This window comes from Phalacrocorax carbo, chromosome 27 (assembly GCF_963921805.1).
Source record: "Phalacrocorax carbo chromosome 27, bPhaCar2.1, whole genome shotgun sequence".
NCBI lineage: Eukaryota > Metazoa > Chordata > Aves > Suliformes > Phalacrocoracidae > Phalacrocorax > Phalacrocorax carbo.
Window position 1 is genome coordinate 185,623 of NC_087539.1, and position 27,219 is coordinate 212,841.

General features: G+C 57.3%; 3 protein-coding genes across 10 annotated transcripts in view; 1 reads left to right on the top strand and 2 right to left on the bottom strand.

Annotated features, from left to right (window-relative positions):
• Positions 1-5,637: 5,637 nt before the first annotated feature.
• On the bottom strand, positions 5,638-8,686 carry LOC104044747 (inhibin beta C chain-like). The gene is made up of 2 exons (XM_064474287.1): positions 8,284-8,686; positions 5,638-7,429 (listed from the first exon to the last, which is right to left on the bottom strand). The coding sequence occupies exons 1-2, from the start codon at positions 8,681-8,683 to the stop codon at positions 6,669-6,671; spliced, it is 1,161 nt and encodes a 386-aa protein (XP_064330357.1). The 5' UTR covers positions 8,684-8,686; the 3' UTR covers positions 5,638-6,668.
• Positions 8,687-15,594: 6,908 nt separating this feature from the next.
• Positions 15,595-19,014, bottom strand: LOC104046824 (inhibin beta C chain). Its single transcript, XM_064474623.1, has 2 exons — positions 18,605-19,014; positions 15,595-16,984 (listed from the first exon to the last, which is right to left on the bottom strand). The coding sequence occupies exons 1-2, from the start codon at positions 18,948-18,950 to the stop codon at positions 16,242-16,244; spliced, it is 1,089 nt and encodes a 362-aa protein (XP_064330693.1). The 5' UTR covers positions 18,951-19,014; the 3' UTR covers positions 15,595-16,241.
• An 830-nt stretch (positions 19,015-19,844) lies between these two features.
• R3HDM2 (R3H domain containing 2) overlaps positions 19,845-27,219 on the top strand; it is a 63,220-nt gene continuing 55,845 nt past the window's right edge. For 2 of the 8 annotated variants that reach the window (XM_064474614.1, XM_064474612.1), the window contains exon 1: positions 19,845-20,090. The gene's annotated coding sequence lies outside the window, so the exon portion shown is untranslated. Of the gene's footprint in view, positions 20,091-23,941; positions 24,205-27,219 lie in introns of those variants that run through there. The other 6 variants (XM_064474617.1, XM_064474619.1, XM_064474611.1 and 3 more) reach the window with 5 other exon arrangements.

Below are 27,219 nucleotides of genomic sequence, written 5' to 3' on the forward strand. Positions count from 1 at the left end.
GCAGGGTCCCGCACGGGGGCCGCCCTGCTCACACGTGCACCCGTGTCCGTGGACAGGGGTGTGTGCACTCACAGGTCCTGCACACGGGCACAGGTGCTCACGCGCCTTCGTGTATGTACGTGCAACAATTGCACGCTTACGGAGGTGGGCACGTGTGCGTGCACCTGTGCACGAGTACACAGGGTGCAGATAGCAGACACACGCACAGACACCCCTGCACATGCGTGTCTTTGTCCGCTCATGTGCAGAAGCATGCACACATGCATTTGTGCACGTATAAACAGACGCACGTGCACAGCCTCCCCATGCACATCGCACACCGGTGTGCACACAGCGCACGCAGGTCACGCAACTACCAGCCAATGCTCCCGGTGTCCAGCCTGGCCCCACTGAGGCAGCCTGGGGACCAAGGTCCCAGCACCTCCCATCGCCCCAGCTGGCAGAGGCCAGAGCTCCCTGTGCAGGCGTCCCGAGGTAGCTGAGGGGAGGGAGCGGGCAGAGGTGGCCTGTCTCAGGCTGACACCTCCCCACAGGGCTGCACGGCCTCAGCATCCCGTGTAGCCTGGATGCCGCTGGGGACCCGGACCGACCCTGCACCGGTGCCCTGGGCATCACTGAGCAGAGACCACCCTCCCCAGCACTGGAACCGTCACCTAGCAGGAGCAAACCCACCTCCCTCAAGAGACCTCTGGCAGGGACGAAGGGATATGGTGGCTTCAGCGAGGTGCTCTGCCCAGCATGCTACTGAGGAGCCCCGGAGCCGGCTTGTGGTTTGGGGGGAACTGCGGGGGCGGGGGGGCGGCATTGACACTCCACGCAGTGTCTGTGATGTGGAGGGGCCGCCGTGGTCTGGCAGCGGCTCGTGAGAGTGACACCGCAGGGCAGGATTCTGAACAGGAAAGTGCCGCGTGGGTCCCCACCTACCCCCGGGGTGGGGGCGACAGCGCAGCCGGGCGGGGGAGAGCCGGCGCCCGCAGCAGCCTGGGCCGCTGGGCCCACGCACCACCCTGGCCGTCCCGCGGAGTGTCCAGAACCCCCTTCGCCCCGGCACCCCGCGGGGTCCCCGGCCAAGCCGCCGGGCACCCCGGGCGCTCAGTGAGCCGGGGGCCGGGGCCGGGCACGGTGGGCAGCGAGGGCAGCGCCCCCTGGTGGCGGTGGGCGGAGCCACCGCCCCGCCCCGCGGGCCGGTGGGGCCCTTGCCCAGCGCCGCGCGCCTGGGGTCGGCAGGGACATCGTTCTCCTCCCATCACCCCGCCTTGAAATGCTGGGGAGGGAGCAGGATTTCGGGTGGCAGCCCCTCAAGAGAGAGCTGGAGCAGGAGGGGTCCCTGGCCTCTTGGCAGACTGGGGAGGGTGCAGGCCTGGGGGCTGCTATGGCCCCTGGCTGGGAGGACACAGGGTTCAGCAGGTCGGGGCTTGCTGCTCTCCCTCCAGCCAGGGACACACATCCATCTTCACCCACTTTGCAAAGCAAGAGCTAGGGTGCTCTTGGGCCTGCAGTGCCCCCGCACTACCCTGCCCACCAGGGGTCCTACTCCAAGGGGGCAGCTAGACAGGTCTCTCTCCCCACGCCTCCAAGAGCAGCTGCACCCTGCATGTCTGCCTAAATGAACCAGAGGTACAAGGTGCAAGCTGTGTTCCTAAAGTGATCTTGCCCCTGTGGGCATGCTCTACAACCTTCTACTTAAACAAGGCCTCCCATCCTTGGCAGGTGATCCCATTCAGCTGCTTAAGGTGATGAGCCCCCTCATTTCCACCTGGAAATCCTTCTGCCTCCCCACCCTCCAAGCCACTGAGGTGCCCAGCAATTCTCCCATGGCTGCCCTGATGGGTCCATCAGGTGCCTCCTTGTTCAACCACAATGTCTGTGGCTCAAAAAGCCCCCCACTTCAAAAGCTCCCCTGGCTTCTTGCCCCATAGCCTGGCTGCTGGTCCAGCAGTGTTCCCAGCCATGTTCTGGTATGGCACCAGTGCCTGCAGTTCAGCCTCCTCCTGACCACCCAGCTGTTTCTCCACTGCATCAACTGTTCCAGGGCTACCAGTGGTGGAGGGGGTGAGGATGACACACACTGCAGGGCCTGAGAGCATCTCAAGGGCCTGACAGCGATTGTCATTTGTATACAGCCTGGTGCCCCTCAGCTCCCACCACAGCTGTACATCCCCATGGGGGCAAAGTCAAGTCCCATGTTTCATGTGTGTCACTGTATAGAAGGTAAGCAGAGAGCTGGGGCTGTAGCAGCTCAGGAAGCAGATTGCAGAGCATTCTGCTCCCTTCCCCAAATAGGTCCTATGCCCTACACAGTCTGCAGTCAGCCCCCTTTCCCTGAAACAGCCTAACCTCATCCAGCTCACAGGGTCTGCAGGTAGCCAGGTTCTGTCACATGTGAAGGGAAAGCAGGGCAATGGTGGTATCTGCACCAAGGGAGACAGGAGAGACTGGGTGTCAGAGCAAGAGTGGGAAACGGGTCCTGGGAGCTCCAGGGACTGGGTCGGGGACGAAGGGATAAGAAGGAAATTAACTTCTCACCCAGCAGCGCTGCTTTTCCTTGTTTGTTTTTACAATGAAGGTCAGTTCCCCCATGTGCCACAGTGACAAAATGTAGGGGAAGAGCCAGGCTGGCCCTGGGTGCAAGCAGCTATTTCAGGGAAAGTGGCCTTTGCCCACCTGTCCCTAGCCAGAACATGACAGCATGTGTCAATACCAGCAGGGCAAAGTGGGGAGGCAGGATGACCTCCCCAAGACCTGCTTAGGCCTGAGGACCCTGCTCTTTCCTGCAGCTCTGCCCCCACCCCATTTTCCCTAGTCCTCACTCCCTGAGTGCTCAGAAAGAGCCGGAAGCTACAAAGCCCCTGCCTGGACAGCGCAGATGGGAGCATCCCAGAGCCTTGCGGCCCAGAGCAGAAAGGGCAGTGGGACTGCCAGGGCGGGAGTGGGACTGGACCAGGAGCGAGGCTTGGCAAAGGGCTGTTGCCAGGGGCTCCTGCAGGTGGTGAGCCTGCTCAGAGAGAGCATGTGTCCCACCTTGTGCATGCTCAGCTCCCCAAGTGACCCCAGACACACTTTTCATGGGTGCATGCGCATTCTCACCCTGCCTCAGTGCTCAGCTCCTCCCAGCTCCTGCACAGCTCCATCCTGCTCTCTGGGGCAATGCTGCCCATGTCTAGTGCGAGCCTCAAAGGTGATGGGAGCTGTGCCATATACCCAGCCTGACCTCAGAGCCTCTTAGCGGGATTACCCCCACTGTAGGTGCTCTGCCTTCCTTGGCATCAGGCTGTCCTCCCAGCCCTCCTGAGTGTCTTCACGCACCACAGGTGTCCAGTGCGCCACAAGAGTAGCTTTACAGCATGATCCATGCCACAGCTCTGGGAAACACCCTCTCCACTGGCTGCATGGGACCCCTAGAGCAAAGGGACAACATGGGGATTACAGTATGAGAGAGATTTCAGGAGACGCCTCAACTCCCAGCTATGGCCTGCAAGAGACTGCTCGCTGCCTCAGTTTCCCTCCCCACTGCCCTAGCCTGACCCTGCCAGCCACCCCTAACATAGCAAGGGGTGAGGAGGGGTATCTGCTCCCCAGGAAGCCCCCAGCACACAGGGGACATGGCAATGCCTGTCCCATTCCCCCCCTTCTCTGGCACGAAGGGAGAAGAACTAGCTGTGTCCCAGGGTGCCCCCAGACCACTGCCGTGGACTGAGTCCTGCAGCATCGGTCCCAAGGCAGGGCCAAGGTGGTTGGTGCAGGTGAGAGGGGTTGCCTGCGTGCCCATTTTGTAATAGGCATAAGCGGCTCAGCAGATCTACTCCTGAGCTGACTGTGACCCCAGCTAAGCTGCCAGGAAAGGCCTACCAGGGTACTGGGCACTGTATGGGGCCAGCCCCACCACCCACACCACCACGGCCTGGCCAGTCCTTCCTCCTGGGGTCTCAGGACTTGTCCCAACACCGCCCACCTCTTCCCAAGGGGCCATCTGCACGGTCAGACAGGCCTAGATCCATTTTGCCAACAGCTTTGAGCCCCCTGAGTTGGAAACAACGCTTGGGCAGTTTCCTCACCAGCGGCTCTCAGCCGCCAGACCCCCAATCCTGCCACATTCCCCAGCCCACGGTTAATCTTGGCCTCCCATTTAGGAAAGTTAAAGCGGCTCAGAGCAGGGCCAGATGATCACTCAGATTAAAGACTTAATGGTACCACCACAGCCAGCTCAGCATCTTGGCTCTGGGCTGGTGGGTCAGTGTGTCAGCATGTCAGTGAGTCAGCATACCACGCACACGCATGTGGACAACCTCTGCCCACACATATGGAAACACACATTCACTGCGACAGGGAAGATGCTATGCTGCTGGCAAAGAAAAACACGGTATCTGGCGTCTCTGTGGGGTGCCTCCCTGCTCACCCCCTCGCAGCCAGTTGCACTGGCTAGAGCAAGAGTGCCAGTACGGGGAGGGACCAGGGAGACTATAAAGACACTATGCACATCCCCATGCGCTTACCTCAAACCCACACCTGCAGCTCTTGGCACATGTATGGCAGCACACAAGATGCCCTGTTGTGTAAGCAATGCACACGCTAGGGCTGCAGGAGTGTCTCCAGAAGGCTGCGGCAAGCTACAGGTGCAGTCAGCTTTTTCCCACAGGTGGAGATATTTTGGGGAGTGTGGTTGATGGCCATGCTCCCCCTGCAGCCTGAGGGGATGCCTGCTGTGGCCGGCTGATGAAAGTTGCCCTTTGTCCACCTGCAGGGTGCAGTGCAGGGCCAAGCTGGGAAAGCAAGTGGGTTTGTCCCCAGATAAAACAGCCCCAAACTGAGCTTTGAGCAGGTGCTTGCACAACAAGGACCCAGGCCAGCCATGTGGGATCCCAGATGGATGAGCAGGGGGCATTGCCTCCTGCCCCAAATTACACAGGAGACTCCCCATCACCCACCAGCTTGGGCATTGCCAGACTCTGTGGCTGGCTGCTATGGGGTTGAGACTGGAGTCATTGGGTGGTGCTTAAAGGAGCATATGAGAGGGGGATTGGGGAGGTCAGCAAAGTGTGATTAGAGTACAATCTCTGGTATGTACAGTGGGGGCACAGGATTTGGGGGTGGGCTGTGGCTCATTGTTTAAGGTCACACACACACACCCCCCACCCAGGGCCAGATTCTCCAGAGCTGTGGTATTTTGAGCTCCATTGAGGGCTGATCTGGGTGGAAAACAGCATCTTCAGGTTGGGCTATGCCCCCCAGCAATACCTGCCCCGCTGGGAAACAGCTTCTTTGATGCTCACATTACAGGTGACCCCTTTCCAGCCCCCAGTGAGGTGGCACTCAGTTGCCAGGCCCTACCCTGGGTCCATCCACAGGGAAGAGCCCCCTGCATAACCCTGCTCACACAGCGTCTCAGTGTGCAACACCCCATGGCACCCAGCAAGCCCCAGAAGCACCACAGCTCCCCTAACCTTCCAGCACAGCAGTGCTGCCCACAGCTGCTAATGGCTTACAGCTCCTGTACTACTCCAGCCCCTGAGCCCAGCACCCTCCCAGTCAGAGCCTGAGGGGCCTGAACCAGGAGTAGGACCTTCTGGCCAAGCAGGACCAGTTCCCCCACCTCATTTATGCAAGTAAAGCCAGGAGAAAGCAGTCAGAGACTGGATGTTGCATTTCCACCCATTTATTGGGGAAGCTGCACCAAAGTGTTCAAATAACTTAAAAGCACAGGCCACGTGGGTGCATTGCATACACAAATATCAGGAAGGCAAAGACAGAGTGGGATCTTCAGTAGAGAGGTGGGTAGACAGGATGGAGCACTAGGGAGTCCCAACAGCTGCAGAAACCTCTACCATAAAAGTAGTAAAAGCTGCAAAACTAGAGGTAAAAAAAAAAATCTGTACCTTTATTATGGTCTTAAAGGCAAAGTCTGAGTCAGACCTCCTTGGAAGGAGGCACTGGGCTGGAAGAGACCTGACTGGTGGGGCAGGCAGCAGGGAGGAAAAGCATAAAACCCACAGAAATGAAAGGGGAAATACACAGGACCTTGCCAGGAAGCAAGGCCATCCTTCATAGCTCCACGCCCTCCTGGGACCAGAGGACCGTGTCTAGTCACTGTGGTTTTGGGGTTCTTGACAAAGTCATACTCTTCATCCTCATCTTCCAGGCCTGTTATTTGTGCCTCAATCCCCCATCCCCAACAGTAGTCCCAAAACTGATGCAGGAAGATTTGTTGTAGTAGGGGAGAAAAGCAGGACTGCCTCTTGTCCTCCAGTTTCCCACTTGGAGGAGAGAGACCCGTTCCTGCATCCCACTCTGCTCTCAAGGAGGCTGAGTCCCAAACCATCACCTGACACTCAGTGTGAACAAAGCAGGGCACCCTCACCCTGAACACAGAAGGGAACACGATCACCAGACATGTGGTATCGGCTTGGGACCAGAGGGGTGCTGCCAGTCAGGGCAGGGATGCCCAGAGTCATCAACCACCCACAGCTCAGACTCAGGCAGTCTGACGTGGCCACGGCTCTGTCCTGCATGCCTTAGAGACAACCCCCGCTCCCTCTGATGAGACCCTCTCCCTCCCTCCCTTCCAAAGGGGTCCATTGCACCAGTCTGACTCCAGCTCAAGGGAGCTCTCCCCGCTCTTCCCCAGGAGGCAGTCCTGGAGAAGGGGGGTACCTGGCATGGCTCCTGCAACCCTAGCTACAGCCACAGGCATCAACAATCATGTCAGGGATGTCAGTCTTGACAATATTGCTATTGCGATCAAAGTAGAGGACAGAGAGTGGCCGGCGTCGTGTGGGCACACAGCAGGAGTGCCCTGATGCCTGGATGTTGTTAGCTTTGACGAGGTTGAAGACAGCTGTGTGGAAAGAAGAGGCCATCCCAGGGCTGCCTGCCACGTGTAGAGGGCACTGGCCCACACAGTAGTTTATCTGGTAGCCCTCAGGCTTAATTATCCAGTCGTTCCAACCTATGTCACGGAAATCCACATAGTAGTCCTTGCGGCAGCAGAGGTTGGAGTTCTGGCTGCAGCGGAGGCTGCGCTTGGCTACGTGGTGTCCTGGCTCCCGCACCTTTGCCTCAGCCACTAAGAAGGGCTGGTGGGACTGGCTGGCATTGACTATTGCCATGATATCACCCCCATCCCCGTGACTTTCCAGTTCCAGCCACAGGGTCCTGCGCTCTCCCCCAAAGAAACCCTGCAGGGCAGGCATGAGGGTGAAGGCGCGCCAGCCACTGCCCTTAGCACTCAGTCGCCTCTCACTCAGCAACGTACGATTGCCCCCCACCAAATCACCTTCCCCACCAGCAAGGAAGATTCTCAGGGTGAGGCTGGCTACCAGGTCTCGGGGAACTCGAAGGTAGAGCCAAAGCTGAGCCTGCAGGATGTAAATGTCCTGGTCTTGTGTACGGCTGAACTGGAACTGCAGCCCCAAGCCAGAGGGAGATGCGGGCCCTGAGAGGAGAAAGGAGTGAGGAGGTGAATGCCGTAGGATGCTAGGAAAGGTAAGGTTGCACAACCACCCTGCTCATCAAGGCCAATCTCTTTCAGCTTCTTCTCAAGAAAGACCTACAAACTTCCCTCCCTCCACAGGGCCCTCACTCTATCCCCCTCCCTTCCTTGGGAATGCTACCCAGAGGGGGCCAGTGTTGGAACAGAGGACTGTCCCACCCTGGGAGAATGGGCAGAGGAAGGGGCAGGGGGCACCTGCTCTCACCTGGCCCTTTCCCTTTGCTGCATAGTGCAAAGCTGAAGAGAGTGTTTCTGGCCCCCCCACCCCAGATAGTCCTTGCAGCTCCCAAGTCCAACTACCGTGAGTCCCAGGCACCCTGGGTTGACCCCATCCTTCAGGAAGGAGACAGGGACTGCAGCACTTCAGGTGTAGGGCTACAACTGGCCAAAGTAGGGGCAAGAGGGGCCACCTCTCCTTCTCCCAGGCTGAGTCTTCCTGCATCAGCAGCACTGGGAAGTCACCAATGCACAGCAGATGCATTAACTAATGATTTAATCACCGCCTGCATGGCTCCAGGCACCGGCTGCAAGTGGGCAGATAGCCAGGACTCTGGCCTCAGCAGTTCTGCAGCACCCCCAAGTTCAGGGGCTGCACATCCTTGTGCATCCCCACCAGCCCAGGATGCAGAGACCCTGCCCCAGAGGCCAGCCCAGCAGGGGCTCACCCAGAGTCTCTCATGGTCTGGCACCGGGCACAGCCCTGCTCACCCGAGCCCTGTTGGGGGCCCCGGACCTCGGGGATCGTGTAGGCGACCACAGGGGTCACGCCCGGCTACCCCCGGGCCCTGCGCGCTCACCTGGCTCCGCAAAGCTGATGATCTCGTAGCCCCGCTCGTCGTCGTCGTCGGAGCCCCGGCGGGCGCCGCCCGCCTGCAGCCGACGCAGGGCGCGGGCCACGGCGGCGCGGGGCACGGCGTGGGCGACCCTCGGCCGCTCGCGGAGCCGCAGCTTCTCCAGCAGCTGCCGCTTGGCCGCCTCCTCCAGCAGCCGCCGCTCCGCGCCCGCCGCGCACGACGGGCAGCGCGGCTCCGCGGCCGCACATAACACCGCTGCCAGCAGCAGCCACGGGCCCGCGCCTCGCGCCGCCATCGGCACCGACGGGACGGACCGGACCGGGCCGGCACCGGGAGTGCTGTGGTGCGGCTCGCCCGCTTTGGGCACCTGCGGCCGGGGGCGGGCCCGGCGCCCCCCCGTCATTGGCCGGCTCACCTGCCTGTCCTGTCCCGTCCCGTCGGGCCGCGGCCGGGGCGGGGGATTACCGGGATTAGCCCCCCCCCGCGGCGGGGGCGGGCAGCGCCCCGCTGTCCCGGGGAAAGGGGCTTCGCGAGCAGCGGGACGCTATGCCCGCCCCGGTCCGCCGTGCGAGGCCGTCAGGTCCCCGCGAGAGGGGTCCCCCGGCCAGGCACGGGCCTCGAGGGGGGCCCAAGCATCTGCCTCCGGCCCCGGCCTGGTCCACGCCATGACCGCGGGGGGCACCGCGGGGGCTGGACACGAGTGGGGGGGACACACACGGGAGGCTGTGCACGGGGGGCTTCATATGAGCGCGCACCAATAGCGGTACATGCCCAAGGGGCTTGCACAGGCATGTGCATGTGGGCTCTGCCTCCTTGCGGCTCACCCTAGCACCCACCCAGCGGTGGAGAGGGACCCGGCCAGGCACCCCCGCAGAGCAGCAGGGGCACTAGGCTCCTCTGCCTGGTCCAAAACCTGCAGAAAGTGAGGGGTGGGGCAAAATCCTGGCCGGGTGGAGAAGCACCGGTCCTGGAGCAGACTGCCAAATGGATGCCAGCCTCACCTGCCTGCCCACAGAGCCTACAGACCTGCCCCCGCAGCCTGTGCGTTGTCCCCTGAGCACCCCCACAGGCATTCTCACAGGGCCAGTCTCGTTTATTCCTGACAGAGGACCCAGCAGGGATTGGGGTGGTTCCCAAGATGACCTCTGCAACTCCCTGGGGACCATTCGCATCTCTGGGCTTGTGTCACTCCTACCATGTGATGGGTTTGAGGGTCTGAGCCTATCCTTTGGACTGCCTGGTCCAGCCTCACCCCGGGACAGAGCTCAACAGGGCCAGCGAACGTGCATGCTATGCCCCCTCCTCTCCACAAATTAAAATGGATGTTTGTATGTACGGAGGGCTCATGGGGTGGCAGCCTGTGTCACATCAACCTGAAGATGTTCTTCGGAGTCTCAGCCCCAGATGCTCTGCTTAGAGCAGGGCACACCACCTGACCCAGGGCAGGGTGCTGCAGAAATCCCCCAAAAGTGGAGCAACCTGCCATGTTGTTGGGGGGGTGGGAGAGCCCAGTGCTCTTGTGCCAGGCTGGGGAACCCACAGAGATCAGTGGGAATCTGAAGCCCAGCCAGCCCTTCAGGCATGTCCTGTGCCCACCATGCCGTGCAGCACTGGCTCCAAGGTCTTGACCACACAGAGACCCTGCCTCTGGCCAAGCACAGAGGTGACGTGTAAACAGAGTGGGCTGTCTGGGAAAAAGCACTCACCGGAGATGATGCAACCATAATGCAAGGGGCAAAGTTCTCAGCTGGCTGGGCATGCTGGCAAGTCCCAGAATAGCCCAGGAATGTCAACAGGGAGGAAAGAGAGGGCACAGCCTGGCCCGGGAGGCCAGCTCCCACAGGGCCCATGAGCACTGGCTGCAGGCAGCACACAGGCAGCACTGCCTGGGCACCAGCAGGACTGAGCAGGTGGCACTTTCATTCAGGCACAGGTGCACTGCGCATGCTCACAGTGCACACGCGCTCAGTTGCACAGACGCTCAGTGGTACATACGCATCTGCACATTCCCTTGAAAACACACATTCAGTCCCCCATCCCAAATATTTGGACAAATGCTCCGTTTGGGACATGTTCACATGTGCACTGCATGCCCATTCCCCTGCCTTTTATTCCATGTTCCCATGCTGGAAGTGGAGCATTTCGTTTCTGGCTCTCAGGGGAGGTTAAATTCCCCACAGTGCAGGGCTGCTCCTGTCTTCAACCCACAAAGGGAGCCAGTGTCCCTCTGCCTGACACTCTTCCCACATGCAGCAAGCTGGAGGGAGTCCCAAGCTGCGTTGCTGAGTGGCACTGGCCCAGGTGCCAGGCCAGGGGATCATTAAAATCTGTGTCACCACCACCTCCCAGCCCCCACACCACAGCTTCACACATGCAGGAAAGGGAATCTGAGGCATGATGCCATGCTGAGATCCTCCTTCCCTGCCAGATCCACAGAGCCAGGATCAGAGCTGTGGCACAGCATGGAACGGAGGAGGCAAAGAGTTTTGGCAAAAGGGTGAATTACTCTCTAACCCACCACCCTTTCCAGCCTGGGAGCAGGGTCTCCCCAAAGGGATTAATGCCTTCGAACATGCCAGGATCCCTCTGCGCTGGCCAGCACCCAACAGCTGCCCCATGAACCCCCATTTCACCTCCAGCTTAGCAAGAACATCCAATCTGCCTGCCCCCTCGCACCGCAGCTGCGCACACAACCCCCCCCACCCCACCCCGCCGGCATACTCTGGCCCACCAGATCTAGGCCAGGGGTCAGCATGGAGCCGTGAGTGGTTCTTGCACCCATTGCATAAGTGTGTTGTTGATTAAGCAGTTCCCAGAAAGCAAAGCCCAGGGACCGGCCTGACCAAAATACACCACCACCAACCCCCCGGGTCCCCGCAGGCCCAGCACTTGCTGCACACATGGCTTCTGGGCCTCTGACCTCATGTCCGGTGGGGCAAGCGTGGCACCTGACGACCTGACCTAGAGGCGCCAATGGACTGGGTGAAGCAGGGACCCCCCCCCAGGGGCCCATGCACGAACACCTGAGCATGGCTCCTACCAGACCACCCATTTCTGCGGGGCTCTGCCACTGATGTCAGCCAAGGAAGTGCCAAAACCCTCGCCCAGGGACCATGGCATAGGCCACGCTCCAGCACTGAAGAGCTTCCTCCTCACAAGACTCTCTTCCCTGGAGCAAGTGCTGGCGGCCGCAGACCAGAGGAGTACCTGGGCTGGGGGCTCGGGGCAACAGCCGACAGGGCTGGCAGCGCAGCATACGCTGGAGCAGGCGTCGAAGGCTTCTGCAGGGGCAGTGCCTGGGGGCAGCCTGTGTCCCTGGGGCCGAGGGGCCAGCACGGAGTGGGACGGAGGCCGGGGCAAGGGCTGATGGAAGGCTAGAGGCGCTGGGCCGGCGGGGCCGGGCAGGCCGGGGTCTAGCCGTGGGAAGAGAACGAGGCCAGGGCTCACGGACAGGGATGGAAGGTCGGCGGCCCCGCTTCCCTCGGCGCCCGCGCTCCTCTACCTGCCGCAGCGGGCCGGGCTGCCTCCCCGGCGCCGGCCAAGGGAAGGGGGACGGGGGAGCGGCCTGACGCAGCCCCCCGCGGCCAGCCCCGGTCCGGCGCTGCCGACCCGACCCGCTGCCCCCGGCCCGGCCCGGCGCGGCGCTCCCCTGTGCCCCGGTGCCTCTCGCGGCCCGCGGGTGCCGTCCGGCAGCGCGGGGCAAAGCCGGTCCCGCGGGCTCCGCCGGAGCCGCCCAGCTCCGCCGCGGCGCCGGCCGGGCAGGGGGCGGCCCTGCGGGACGGGGCACCCGGGGCCGGGGGCGCCGGCGGCCCCGCGATCTACCCCCGCACGGACGCTCAGCGGGGACCGGCAGCGAGGGCCGGCAGCGAGGATCAGCACCTCGCACCAGCCGAGTCGAAACAGCTCGGCGCGGATCGCCGGGTGCCTCCGAGCCGGGGGCTGCTGGCTGGAAACTGCCCGTGAGATTGAAAATTAAAAATTAACCCTTTTCAAGGCAACACCAGGGGCTTTCAGGAATTCCCACCCCTCCCCTGAGAGCCAGGCCCTGCCAAGGGACACCCTGGCACACTGTGCTTGGACCTTTGCTTCGGGATCTGTTGATACTGGCAGAGGCTCCTTCCAAGAGCCACCGGCAGCAGCTGCATATCCCTGTCCCCTCCCGGAGCAGAGGCCGAGGGGACAGCACCTCGTGGAGCCTTGTGTTCCCCTCTGTGTCAGATCTGGCACATCCCAAGGGCACAGCGCAAGTGCTGGGTCGATGCCGTCTACACAGCATCTCCTGTGCTGGGCCGGGCTGTGGGGCTGTGGGGTGGGCTCCCCCCCAGGGTTACTGCTCCCAGCAGGACCAGCGTGGCAGTATCTCACAGCAGCTAGGCATGCCTGCCTGCGACGCGCACTCCAAAGCACCCTGACTGAACAGGGGACCCCAGCAGAAGTGCAGTGTCACAGCAGGGGGAGAGGTGTCACCGCAACGTGAACACCACCCTCCTCCCCTCTCTTTTCCCGTCAGCGAAGGAGAGGTCTATGCCCAGCGGGAAGTCACACCCTGCTGCTCTCAGGTTTTCTGTTCTGCTCCCTGTAGAGCCTGACTTGGTACTCTGCCTTCATGCTTACATCAAGGTTACTTTTGCTGATGAGGGAGAAGACTTGCAAAATAAGCCAGGGCTGTGGTGAAGCCCAGATAGTCACTTTTCCGTGTACAGCTTGTCAGGGCTATAAATACACAGCTCCTGCCTGGGCCACCAGCTGAGGGGGCTGAGCAGCTCCTTGCGTGTGCTGGGGGCCCCTGCCTGCCACATGCCCCTGCTCTGTGTCGGCCGCATGGCAGGCAGGGAGGGGGACTGCGCCTGGCACCAGGGGATCACCCTTCCTTGACTGCACCCTCCTCACCCTGTGGTGTTCCCCAGGTGGAGTGCAACCATGGGATTCCTGAACCTTGGTCAGCCTTGCCCCATGCTGTGAGTGGGGAAGGGGCAATAGGCTGCACCCAGGCGTCCTGTTTCCTGTGGGTAGGGGAGAAGCTGCATGTATGCAGAGGAGGGCCTGTGTCATGGGACCCTGGTCCCTGCTCATCTGGGGAACCTCTGACCTGAAGGCATCAGAAAAGGTATGTTTTCAGGTGGTTGGCAAACCCGCAGGACAATGTGTTCTGCCCTGATCTCAAGCTGCCAGGGACAGGGAGGGGCTTCAGAGACTGGGACCCCTCTTGGGGGAGCTGCTGCTACCTCAGGCACCCCAAATCATCAGGACCTTTGTGCCCACTGGGATGCAGCTGCCCTGTGGGGCTTGGGCTGGCTGCAGCCCAGGTGACAGAGGGCAACATGGTGACTACTCATAGGTCCAGGGACGTCTGGACTGAGAGATGCCCCCCATCCCTCTGCCTGAGGGCAGGGGGCAGTGTGCCCCCAGGGCTGGTGGGCAGACCCTGCTGTGTGTCCTGTGGTGTCCAGAGAGTGCCTGTGCAGTCTAGCAAAGGGAAGAGCTGGGTTTCGGGAGCAGGTAGTGCAAGGGAGCCATTTCAGGCAAGGCCCTGGTGGGCAGCTAGCCCTGCTGTGCTCTGAGCCCTGTAGGGAGTGAGGGAAGTGCCCGGCAGGAGTGCTGCGGTGCCAGGAAGGGGAACTGGAGGTATCCCAGCCCTGCTCGAGGGCTTGCAGCACCTACAGATGCTTCAGCTCTGGGTCTCAGGTGTGTGCTGCCCTGAGCTGAGGCATCTGTAAGGGCTACAGGGCGCAGCCAACAGCTCCTCTGCCCCTTCACTCAGCCCCTTTCTGCCCATGCCTGCTGCAGCCTAGGGAGCTCAGAACTAGCTCCGGGAAAGCTGTTTGTTCAATAAATACAGACAGTGAAAAGAGGCGTTGGAAAAGAGGGGAGAAAAAAAAAAAAAAAAAAAACCAGAAAAAAACAAACACCAAACTCTCTTTGGGTTTGCGCAAGTGGCCTTGGGTCCCAGACAGTATTGATCATGAGTCTTCCACCCTGCTTGTGCAGCAGCTGGGTCAGCGGGAACCCTTCAGGTCTGAGTCCTGGAGGCACCAGGGCCTGGATCTCAGCATGGTGGCTGCTGCGACCTGACGGGGAGATGCAGGTCCCCACTCCAGCACGCCTCGGGGGAGCGCCTGCCTCAGGATGCATGCAACGTGGGCAAACACTCTCTCCTGGTTGTTCCATCCCAGCTCAAGGTGTCACAGGTCCTCCGGAGCAATACGCATCCTGGTCCCCGCTCCAGCCAGAGCTGCTCATGGCTCTGACCGCCTCTGCAGGATCCTGGAGTGGGACACCAGATGCAAAGCCGTCCTTCAAGCCAGCTGGGGAGAAGGTCTAACGCCACCCTCCTCCTTCTGCTGGCTCTCTTCCCAACTGGTTCAGCTCCGTCTCCAGCCTCTGGGATGGGGTCATCAGTGCTTGCAGGGTGGACCACAGGACTGCAGTCACCCAGCTCCACCCCAGCCAGCTGCATGCACCGCAGGGGATCATCCCAGGAGCTCCGCTCCTGATCCTCCCTCTCCCACCCCCAGCACCCTCTCCCAGCACCGTCTCATGGGGGACATGTGGGAAGCAGTGGAGAAATGGTAACACGAGATTACGTAATGGGGCTGATGTGTCAGAGCCGCCCTTTGCCCCCAGCTCTCACGGCACTGACATGTCCCACTTTGTTGTCAGCCAGGCTGGTGAGGGGCAGCGAAGGGGGCAGCTGCCCCAGGCCACGGGCCAGAGACGTGCCGAGAGGTTGCTCCCCAGTGAGGGAGCTGGCATGGGGTTCTAGGCAAGGGTGGGTGTCCTGGGAACTATGACTTTGGCAGTCTTGCCTGGCAGTCTCAGTCCACTTTAAAAGGGAGAAGAGTTGCTCAGTTTTGTCCTGACTTGGGACAAGGATGGCCAAATACAGACGGTTTTGCTGGAATGGAAAATTTGGCCCAACCACATAATGGTGCCTTCCCCAGTGGGAATCACAAGCCCCCCGTGTCTGGGGGCTCCCATGCCATGTCCTGGACCTGGCTGAGATAAGTCAGGGGTTCTGCATCCCCCCAGGAAAGGCAGCCAAGGGGCAGAGAGCATGAGAGCTGTAGGGGCCAGCAGCACTACAGTCTTTGGGAACAGTGCATCCTGGTGGTGGATGCCCAACCCTGCTGCCTGGGTTTTATAACCAAGTCGTTGGTGAGAAGAGGACTGCACATGGCAGAGTGGATCAGTTCTGTGCTATCTTGGGGCTGTATGTGCTAGGGCACATCTGCCACCTTGCACCTTGGGGAGAGATGGAAGATGTACTAGCTAATGATGGGTTGCACGTATACGTACACATACATGTGCACACACTACAGCTGGGAGGCTTTTATTTAATACCAGGTAGCTGGGATGCTTGGAGAAGGAGACACTTTCCTCCCACTGGGATCAATTTCCCCTTCCTCAGCCCCCTCAACCTTATGTCCAGCTGAGGAGTGGGGCCCCATGGACGGCCCTCTCCCCTCTGGCCTAGCCATCTCCCAGCATCTTTTCAGCTTCTATCTCCTCCTGAGGTGGCCGCTGCTGGGACCCGTTACCTGAAGAGCACATGTTCATGTTGCAGCACTGAGGGCTGCACCATGGCCTTGGTCTGGGACCAGCAGCAGAGCGAGCCGGGGCTGCCCTGAGCCGCCCGAGGAGTCGTGGTCTGCAGAGTTCTGCAGGCAGAAGGGTCTAGTGTCCATCACAAGCTGTTTTCAGAGGCCATGGCTCTTGGGCAGAGAGGAATCCATGGGCAGATCTGAAGGGGGAAGAGAGCCGTGTGGAAGGTGAGGGAGGAGAGGACTTGCATCATCTGATTCAGCATCATCTTTGATACTTCAGCCTCAGGAGGAGAAAACACCTTGGCAGGGTTCCCAACTCTCAGCAGCTCACCAGGTCTCACGCTGCCAGAGATGGGCCAGGAGGAGGGGATCCCTGTGCAGCACAGGTCCTGCCCTCCTGCCTCCTCAGGTAGCCAGTCAGGTGCAACCGCAGGCATCGACAATCATGTCGGGGATGTCAGTCTTGACAATGTTGCTGTCCCGGTCATAGTAGAGCAGAGAGAGGGGGCGACGCTGCGTGGGCACGCAGCATGAGTCCACAGCTGCGTCTGCGTTATTGGCTTTGATGAGGTTGAGGACAGCAGTGTGGAAGGAGGCAGCAAGGCCAGGGATGCCAGCCATGTGCAGGGGGCAGAGTCCCGCACAGTAGTTCATGTGATATCCCTCCGGCTGTATGATCCAGTCCTCCCAGCCAATCTCCTTGAAATCCACAAAGAATTCCTTGCGGCAGCACATCCGAGAGTCCCCACTGCAATCAATGCCACGCCGCTGGACTCGGTGGGGTGTCCTGGCCCGGGCCTGGGCTGCCACAAATGGCCAGTGGGAATCCCTGTGGCCACCCAGAATGGGAGCTCCCCAGTCCTCTGCCACCTCCAGCTCCACAATGAGCCTCTGGCTCCCTTGGCCAAAGAGGCTCTGGACAGCTCGGCCCACGTCCAGTGTGGCCCAGCCAGCCCTCTGCACCTCCAGCCGTGTCTCGCTGACCACAGTTGTGTTCAGCCCCATCAGGTCTGGCTTCAAGAGTCTGACGGTGACAGGCTGCGTCCCAGGGCCGGGGACTGCCCAGAAGAAGTAGAGGGTGGCTTGCAGGATCTCGGTGCTCCCAGCCAGCTCCCCAGTGAAGCGGAAGAGCAGGCGAACGCTGCGGGAGGTAGAGGACCCTGTGCACAGAACCAAAAGCAGAGTCAGGAGGTGAAGGGAGGAGGGGGCTCCCCCAGCTGGGGGCACAGAGTTGGAGCAAATGAGAGGTATATCCAAACCAGGGAGAAGGGTGCAGTACATAAAGGTGTCAAGGGGCCCCCACTTCCCTGTACTGCTGCTGCTTCTCTTTCTGATGCCACTCTAAAGCAGTAGCATCTGGGCCTGGTGCTGAATGCAGCAACCCGGCTTGGTTCCACCTCCTCTGGCCTGACATCCCGAGGCTGCTGACATCACTGACATCAGTGAGGCTGCTGGAGAATTTCAGAGTAGGTTATCTGGCTGTGTTAAACCAGCCTTGGATTTAAAGGCAGTCATGCTGATTTGCACCTCCAGGACGACCTCTGCTTTCTATGGCTGGAACCATCACCTGACATTGCTCCAGCATGTCCCACCCTTGCTGCTGCTGAGGCTGCAGAGCTGCCTCTCCTCCTCGTGAAGGAAGGGCTGATGGACACCGTGGGACCAGCGCTGGGCTCCTTGGCACAGCTCTGCCCGTGAGGATACAACCCCCCTCCTCTGTGGTCTGGCTCAGCTCAGTGGAGCGAGAGACTGGACTCAGCCCTGTGGCTCATGCCGGCTCTTCCGCTTCCAGCAGACACTCCACCAAGCCAGGAGACAACTCCCCATTGTCCTCATGTACGGGAACACAATGTACTCCAGAGGAGCATTGTTCCCAGAGGTCTTAGAGGACGCAGCAAGCTCTCACTATCCCACAGCAGTGATGCAAACCACACAAAGGGCTGCAAGGGGAGTGTGTCCCCCCCACACCTCACCAAGCAGCAGTTTGGGCTGGGCAAAGTGATGTTGCAGAAAGATGCTCTGCAGGATGGAGCAGAGGATTCTGCTCCTTTCCAAAAGAAGGCTGCATTGGCCTGGGAAAAGTGTGGGGTGCAGGCCCCTGTATTCCCAGTGATACTTGTCAAGACCCCTGAGCATGTTTTGGGGAGCTCTCTCCTCCTAGGAATACAGCTGATTCTGGAGTGAAATGTGGCAGCCTACCACTTTGGGTAGGAAGTGGAGAAGCAGCTGAATGAGGGGAGCAGATGGGCTTTGGAGACCTAAGTCCACATATACACTATGAGCTGATGAGGAATCTAGGCTTAAAATTATGTTTTGAAAAACATGGACATCTCACCCCTCCACCTCTAGCACAAGTGGGGACTGTTAACAGAAATGGACAACAAATTCTCATGATACAGCAGTCCATCTTTACTCCTGCACCCACCCCCCTGCCTCAACATGTCCCATAGATAAATGAGAGCGGCCCTGGAGCCTCAGTAGAGCTTTCATTTGCCTGTGGTGAGGGGCAGGTGGTTGGGGTAAGCTCGGGATGTGGATGCAAAGGTTCTGGGTATAGAGCCTCTCATTGCTACTCCTTCCAGCAGCAGGGTGCCCACTGGCCCAGTGCATAGCATGGCATTGCTTGCAGGAGCGTGATGCCCCTGTGCAGAGCTTCTGAAATGCCCGTGCAGAGGAAGAAGCCTCTCACTACCTTCCCCCAGACAAGACCTTCCTTCCCTCTGTGCCCCCCACCAAAGGGCCCATCCCACGTGCCCATGGGATGCAGGGTCTGAACAGACCTGACTCGGCAAAGCTCAAGATCTCGTATTCCTGCACACCCATCCCAGGACGCAGGTGTGGGATGCTGCTGTCTTGGGGCATCCCTGGAGAGACGGCCATGTCCGTGTGCTGCGCACGCATCCTGCGGAGAGCAGTCAGCAAGGCCTCCCTGGATGTGGGCTGAGTGATGTTGGGCCTGTCTGGCAAACGGAGCTTGGAGAGGATGCTCTGCTTTGCCAGCGCGATGAGGACATCCCGCTGCGTGGTGGGCGCCAGGGCCGCCAGCCCACAGGCTGGGCACCACACTCCCTTGGGAGCCACCATCCTCAGAAGGCTCAGGAGTAGGAAAGCCATCGTGGCTGTCATCTCTGGTGCCAGAAGGTGACAGCTTTGGGGGGTCTCAGCTGATAGTGTTCCTCCGACTGTCAAATAAGCCAAAGTCAAACTGGGACAGCAGCCCTGGTGCTGGGAGAGCAGAGCACGGCAGCAGGACGGCAGCACTGGACTCTGCAGGAGCAGAGAGCAAGGAAGGGCTCGTTCTCCTGACGTGGCCACAAATATTGGCTGATCCCGGGCAAGATAAACGCCCCAGTGATCCTGCAGGAGCCTCTCCTGGGCACGGGACAGCCGGGCCGCAGCTCGCCTGAGGTTAAGGTGGACCTGGGCGGAGAGTGCTCCTGCTCAGGACCTCAGCCCAGGGCTGCCCACTCGGTGGAGGCTGCTCGGGGCTGCTGGGGCTCGCCCTGAGCAACCTGCTCCGGCCATGGGAGGCCACCCTGGTCTTGCCTTGCTGCCCACCCCAGGGGTGGGCACCCAGGCAGATGGCAGGGGCCATCTCGTACGGCTTGGGCCCCCGGGGTGACGGGGCATGCCCGGGGCGCAGTGTGGGCCCCCCTGCGGCGCGGTGCAAGGCGGGGCGGGGCGGGGTCCCCCGGCAGATGGGGGATGCCCAGGCGTGGCTTGACCGCACCCCCCACCGCAGAACCGGAATCCCGCGCGCCGGACGGAAGGGCCACGGGACCGGCGCAGCATCAGCCCCGCCCCCGGGCCCGCCTCTCACCATGAGGGCGGTGCCGCAAGCTGACTCCGCCCACGAATGGCGGCAGAGGTCTCTGCTCCGCGCTGCGCCCTCCGCCGCGCTAGGGGGCGCTGCCGCCTCCCGCCCGCCCTCCACGGTGTCGCGTCCTGGGGGTTGCTACGACAACGGGCGCACGGCGGGCGCGGTATGGTGACGCAGCGCGCACGGAGCGGTGACGCGCGCGCGCGCACGCCCGCCGGGGGAGGGGCCCGCCGCTTCTTTCCCTTTTTTTTTTTTCCCCCCCCTGTTTCTTTCCCTTTTTTTCCCCCGTTCCGGCTTCCTTTCCCCTTCCCTCCCCATCCCCCCCATCCGCCCGCCGTCTCCGCCGCCCCGCCCGGGCGGCCCGCGCTGGCCCAGGCCCGGCCCGGCCCGGGGTGGTGGCGGCGGCGGCGGCGGCGGCCCCGCGGCGCAGAGCCCGGCGCGGCCCGGTAAGTGCGCTCCGCCGGGGACGGGGGCCAGGGCCGGGGCTGGGGTCGGAGCCCGAGCCGGGCAGGGTGGTGCGGGTCGGGGGCTCCTCGGGGCCGGCCGGGCGGTCACGGTGCCCCCGGGCCGGGCGGGAACGCGCCGCTCGCGGGGAAGGCGCCTGTGTTGTGCTCCCCGCGTCCTCGTTCCTTTCTTCGTCCCCGCGGGGGCCGCGGCCCTGGCTCTGGCTGTCCCCGGGCCCCGCCGCCGTGGGCCGGCGGGCCGGCAGGGCGCGCCGGGGGCGGTGCGTGCCTCTGGGCTGCCCCGCGCCGGGGAGCGCTCGGCGGTGGTGTCCGGCCGGGTCTCCACCATCTCCGGGTGCTGCTGGCTGTCGGGGCTTACGGGGCTCGCTGCGGTGTCGGTGCGTGGAAGAGCTCGTAGCGGGCCGCTTGCCTTGGCAAGTTTGCGGAGCACATGGTGGCCGGGTGCTCCCTGCCCTGTGCGTCTCTGGCTGGCCTGGATACAGGGGGCTTCCCTGTGCAATTCCCCGGGTGCCTGAGCTTTCTGTGGCCGTCTCGTTCCCCAGCTCTCTGCGTGCGGTGCAGCACTACCAAGAGACTAAGGAGAAAGGGGAGCAACAGGTGGGAGAGGAGGCCTCACGTCCTCGGTGGCCAGGCATCCCGTTCTAGCTCCAGGGAAGCGCAAAACGGTTTTCTGGTATGCTCATAGACAGCGTCTTTTCTTGGAAATACTTTCCTGGAAACATTTCTGATTTCTGGGGCCCTGCTGCATTTAACAACAGGAGTGGAAATGCTGGAGAGTTAGTTGACTCTTGGCTTGGTTGGAGCATGTTCAGGAAGGATTTCAGAGGGGCTGTGTAGGCCACTAATGGGATACGTGGAACGGTTGTTTTGTTTTTTGTGGCTCAGTGGTCTTTGCCCTGTGACAAATTTAAATCTTCACAGAGCTTTTTTTGGGTACACGTAGATGTTTGGGCTGTCTATCTGAGTGTCACAGTAGCCTCTGACTCCTGCCAGTAAGTTTCACAGGTAAGTTGATATTACTTAGTCTTCCTCCGATATGTATGAAATGGTCTGACAGAGGTTGTCCTTCTGAGCCCCTGATGCAGTGTGTAGATAGATGTAGCTGGTGGATTGTTACCTCTCTTCTGTCACTCATTTTGTGAATCCTTTTTAATCCCTTCCCTTATTTCCTTTAGAATTTGATTTAGATTATCTCTTTCATACATGGCAAACTTTTCTGGTTTCCAGGCATTGTTCTTTCTGGCCTCTTTCTTTTTGTTTTGAAATGGCCGAGAAAGCTGAGCTCAGGCCTAGGCTGCTGCACTAGTCTCAGTTTTTATAAAGGGCTTGATGATGCTCTTTCTTTCAGAAATTGCTTATAGGAAGGGGTTTGCCTTTCAAAAGGGCACCACGGGTCTGGGGGAGTGCTTTGCAAAGACCCCGCCAGCTCCTTAAATGGTGGGCAAGGCTCTAGCCAGTTCATAACTGGCTCATTGAGGGTGATTTGCAGACCCCGATGGTTTTTTGCTGTCTCTTTTATTCCTGATTGTTCCTTAAATAAGCAGCTGTTCCAGCTCTTTGTTAGGTTGAACTTGTTGTTAAAGTCCTTATTTGCCTCTTTTCTCTCTAGAGTCTGTACTTGCTTCTGCTACCGAGGTGTCCTTTTGACTTATTCCAACTTATTTGTCCTGCACAGGGTTTGGTGTAAGATCCCTCTTATTTCACTAGTCCCAGGATATGCCCTTCTCTGGCATGTCTTCACTTGTTTCCCATGCAGTCTCGGGTTGACTGTTCACTGTAGTAAGTGTGCTATATCTCAGTGAGCCTGGCTGACCTGTACTACAGTTAGCTTATCTATGAAAAGCAATGAAGATGTACTGGTCAGGACGTCGGGGCTGGCTGTACAGACCAATTCTAGATGTTGCTTTGAATTTTCGTTTGAACATAAGGCTTACGTTCTTGTTCTTTTCTGCCCTTCAGCAGTGCTACACGCAGTAACCCCCTGCACTGTGAAGTGTTCCTTGTTGGGCATTTCCCTGCTCATAATAAAAAATCAATAATTAAAAAAAAAAATGTGGGGAGGAGCGTCACCAGAATCCTCGCAGTTCATTCCTGAACACTTTGACTTGTGACCCCTTGGGGAATTTAAAATTCTCCCACATTGGTTCTAGTTTTGTATCTCAGTTAAAATGTGACACGGATGATCATCCCACCTCCCTTGCATTTTTTTATCTGAGATCTGTCTGCGATGGTTTCACATAGTGTAATTGTGCCCAAAAACAGGTGTTAGATTTTTCAGAGGGGTGAACTGATTCCTGTTCCTGGGAGCTGATTCACAAGCTTGTAGACACTATCAAGCACCCTACTCAATGCGTTTGTCTAAGCTGAATGCCCTGTTGCTTGTAGGTATCTTCTTAACATAGAGACTGATCATCCCAGAAATGCATTAGCTTTTTTCCTGAGTGCTTAAAGCTGAGCTCAACTACTTTAGCTCTGCCTGTTCTTTGTATGCTTTTGTGATGCTTCAGTATTGACCAAAGATGTATGGAAAAACAAAGTGTATTTCTGGCCATGTATGCTGATAATGCAGCTAGGTGTGCTGTTGTAGTAGGATTGGTAAGGGAAAGAGCTTCATCGCAAGGAACACTAAGCAAGCTTCTGGCAGAAGTGCCAAGCTTCCAACTTTCCAGGACAGGCTGTATTTTCCTTAGAGCTCAAGGATGCCACTGTAATTGCGAGTATAAAGAAACCTTGAGTTTATTATAGCCTCTACTGCTTTTGCGGCCTCTGTGCATGTGAAGTGATCCATTAGAATCTGAACTGTTCTGCTGAAGAGGGTTCAGATGCGACGTGAGCTGGAAACGCAGAGCTGCTGGTAATCCTCAATGTGTTGTTCAGTAGGGGCAGAATGCTGTCTGTCTTCATTTTTGGAGCAAAGTCAAAGCTTAAAAAGTGTAAGGAACCCACAGGGTTGGGGAAGAGAAGTGCTGGAAAGAAGACCTGATAAAGGGAGATAACCTACTTGGGGAGCTGGAAATATTGCCAAGCTCTGGTGCTTGGCAGCTGTGCTAAGAAGAATGGCTAGTGTTACAAAGAATGGATACTGTAGAGGAGAGCGTGCTGTAGGCCGCAGATATCCCAGGTCATTGGCATGTGCTAGGGTTGTTTTCCTCTGCATGGAGGATTCTAAATCTCTGTCTCAGTGCTCCTTTTCCTGCTGGCAGCCTACAGAGAAGTACCACACATGGCTAGCCTCAGTTTGGTTTTCTGTCACTGGTATTTGTTGAGAATCTTGTCTTATCTGTTGCCTCATCCTGTTCTCTGTCTCCTTTTGAGAACTGGGAGCTGGTTCCCCATGGTTAAGCCAAATAGTTCTGATTCCTAATGCTCCCTTCTCTTTTTTTTCTATCCTGTTTGCTACCTATAGCCTGTTAAGGCTGACTGATGTAACCTCTGTGTCCTTATCCTTGAATTTGTGCTGGAAATTCTCAATTAAATCATACCAGGTATGCTTGCTGTAATCTTTCTTCTTGATTAAATGGCATTTCAGTAGTTCGCAGGTGATTTGCTGAGTTTTTTTTCCCAACAGGTGTTCTTTTAGGGTCCTTCTCCATTCTTACTCCCCTCTCCATCCACAGCTCTTTGTATTTTCAATGAGCTGTTAAACATACTTCCTGCTATTCATTCCTGTTTCTTTGGAATGCAAAGACAGATTGTATCTGCATAGAAAACTTTGGAAACTTATATATTTGTAAACACACACAGAGGAATGTGTTTTGTTTTGTTTTTTAATGGAACAAACTAGATGATGAGAAAAGATGGATTTTCTTCTCTGTCTACCAAGGTGGCAAAGTGTGATGTTTGATGGCAGCTTCACTGGATAGTAAACCATTACTCCAGACTCCAGGGATTGCACAAGTGAGGATGGATCTCAACAGGTTGCTTGCAATGATGATGCTTTGCTGGAGACAGCCACCTGGCTTTTGAGGAGCTGGATTAAGGCTCCCAAATGAACTCCTGCCATTTGTGAAAGAGAAACATCACTTGGATATGTTCCCTTCTCTTATCTCTCCCCCTGCTCATGAGTGGGGACTGACTGGGGGCTGCTGCCCTAGAGGTGAGTAGGATATGGAGCCAACTGACCCCTTAGTTACCAGACATCGCAGTTTTTGCAGGGTGATTCCTAAGGGACAGTTGGAGGTGCCTCCATAGCATGAACAAGATGAAACCTGGAATGATTTAACAGTATTGGACGATGGTTCATAGCCTTGCCCTCCTCTTTGGCTGAGTTTCAGTAGCTTTCTTTGCTTGGACCTTCCTAGGATCAAAACCGAGAAGTTATATTCTGTGGCATAGCTGTTTTTCTCTCCATTCAGAGATATATAATGCTAGTTAGTCAAGTGCTGCTTTGAGCTGCAGTCACCTGACCGGTGAGGGTCAAGTATCTAGGCTAGTAGCCCATTCAGCAGAGTGGAATTAAAGGAACTAGTTAGTTTTCACAGGTTTCTTCTCAAGTATCTTCATTGTTGCTGTTTTGGGACGGGATCTGCAGTCTCCCAGGGTACTAGTCATTGGGCTGGAAGAAGCAGATGCTAAATCTAGCTGTCCAGCTTGCCAGAACATAATGCATCTTATAGCAGACTGTGGCCCGTTACATCCTGTGAGTGGCAACATGAGAATTTGTTAGATACCTGTGGATCAGCTCTTGCTTAGATGCTGGAGGAAGCTGGTCTGTTTGTGTACCACTCATGTGGTGGTGCTTCTTGGTGTCCCAGACACAATCCAAATTTCCCAGGCACTGTGGTCACATAAAACTAGCCCTGTTTTTCTGGTTCCAGCGTTACCTAGGGCCTTTCTCAGCAGCCTGCTGTGTGGTGTGCGGAACTGTGTGCTATGCTGACAGCTGAAGTTAATCCCTTATTGGGGCAAATAGAGTATTTCTTCCTCTGTATAAACAGTTGCTCCAGGCTCCCTACAGAGTCGCTGCTAGGTGAATATTTTAGAATTGGTTATTCTGGGCTTATATTTTTGAGTTTTCCTTGTGGCTGAGAGCAGCGCCAGTGTGTTTTGACTGCACTGCTCTGCATCACGTCTAACTAGAAACGTGATGTAGCTGGTTTAAACGGCATGGTGCTGCATACGTTTTTTTGGCTTGTGTGACAAGTATGAGCTAAACCCAGCAAACAAGGTTTAGAATGGTGTACTATATATGTGCAAAGCTGCACTGACCTGACTAATATCAGGTGTTATGTTACCCCTTGAGTTAAACCATTGCAACTTTGAATGTTGTGTTCTAGTTAAGTAACAGCTAAGGCCTGGGAGTAAGCCAGCATCCACTCAAGTAAGACGGACGTATAAGGAAGCAAGTCCCAGAGAACTTCCCAAACTACATGTAGCCACTGTCTCTGTGGCTGAGAAACTGTTGCATGAGGACCCAGGATTCTGCTGTTGCCTAGAGTAGTTAGTGTTGGGAGAAGGGGTGGCAGTGTTGCTCAGTTTCACAGAAACGGAATAAATGTTTGTTTTCTTGCATGTCCCTGTTGTAGTTATCACAGGTTTTCTGTAGCAGGCTTTAAAAAGGCTTGGAGGGAATAGAGGAGCCTGGTCAACTGCTATACTGATGACAAGGAATTGGCTGTGGGAAAAGCAGACCCTCTTGTTCACTGCTGATCTGTGGATCAGAGCAGTGGAGAATGTCCATGTCAAATCACTTCTTCCAGCTGTTATGCAATACCTCTTATTCTGCCTGTGATATCCTATCCTCCTATCAGAGTGCAGATGTATCAGGTTCCCCTTATAGTAGTGTTGCCATTTGTGTTGCTAAAATTAAGATTGTGTCAGTGCTGCTATTCTAAAACTCCATTTTAAGGGGGAAGATGTATAAATCACCCATTTAAGAAAATAATAATTACCAAAAAAAAACACACCTGCCTGTAGGACTGGTCCCAGGCTTAACTTCAGTGCTTAAATTCTTTTAGAATAACAGAATGAGTTGGGCTGGAAGGGGCCTTCTAAAGATCATCTCATCCACCTCTCTGCCATGGGCAGGGACATCTTTAACTAGGTCAGGTTGATCAAAGCCCTGTCCAAACTGACTTTGAACACTTCCAGGAATGGGGCATCCACAGCTTCTCTGGGTAAGCTGTCCCAGTGTCTCACCATCCTCGCTGTAAAAAAAATTCTTATTTGATGTAAATCTGCTCTGTTTCAGTATAAAACCCTTGTCCTGGTGCTACAGGCCGTGGTAAAAAGTCTATATCTTTCTTATAACCCCCCTTCAGTTATTGGAAGGCCACAGTGAGGTCTTCCCAGAGACACCTCTTCTTCAGGCTGCAAAACCCCAGCTCCCTCAGCCTTTCTTCAGGTGTTGTTTTCACCTCCACCGCTCTACCCTCCAATTAATTCTAAATGCAATGTGTGAACCACAGCTTTCTCTGATACAACGGAGCCTGGGTTTCCCCCGCTGTCTTCTATAGTTACGATCTCTCTACCCTTTTATTACTTGTCTTCCTTCATATAGTATAAGCTGACCGATGAAGTATAGAATTAGTGTATTGGAGAAATGTTAACTATAAGTAATTTTGTCATTGCATAATTCCTACCTAGAATCAGGAGGGAGTGCTTTCATGCCAGAATGGGCAGAGTTGTATGACAAGTGTGAAGAATGCATCCAGGTAGTCCCAGCACTGATGCTTGCAAACGTATATACACACGGGATCAGCGTACTTCATCTTGTTACATTGTTTAGTAGTAAACTTCACCTAGTTCAGTACTCATTTTCAGAACTTTTTTTTAAGGAGGAGGTGGCTGCCGAAGAGGCTATACAGCAGCATATGTATCGAAACTTTCAGAGTAGGTTTTGGAGTTGCCTTTCCCCTCGCCTCAATCATTCCTCAAGTACAGCAGGTTTTGGTGTTGCTCAGCAAGCTGCTGGTTTCTGAGCAATTTGGAGCAGGAAGTCCAGTGTAATGGTGCAACAGGCAGGAAATGCAGCTTGGCACCTGAGTGCTGAAGGCTTTTAGAAAAGGCTATTATTTGGCTAAAGATAAACTCTTAATAAAATGATCTTGTCAGTATTCTGTGCTTCTGGTACTTCCCCTGCATGCCTGAGCTATGTGGTGTTCCTTGCCTT

Bases quoted from the DNA above. Each gene is read 5' to 3' on its own strand.
- LOC104044747 (XM_064474287.1), bottom strand. From the start codon at position 8,683: ATGACGGGGGGGCGCCGGGCCCGCCCCCGGCCGCAGGTGCCCAAAGCG. The intron at 7,430-8,283 runs GTGAGCGCGCAG...TTCTCCTCTCAG, and splicing joins CATCAGCTTTGCGGAGCCAG to GGCCCGCATCTCCCTCTGGC.
- LOC104046824 (XM_064474623.1), bottom strand. From the start codon at position 18,950: ATGACAGCCACGATGGCTTTCCTACTCCTGAGCCTTCTGAGGATGGTG. The intron at 16,985-18,604 runs GTCTGTTCAGAC...TTCTGTGCACAG, and splicing joins CTTGAGCTTTGCCGAGTCAG to GGTCCTCTACCTCCCGCAGC.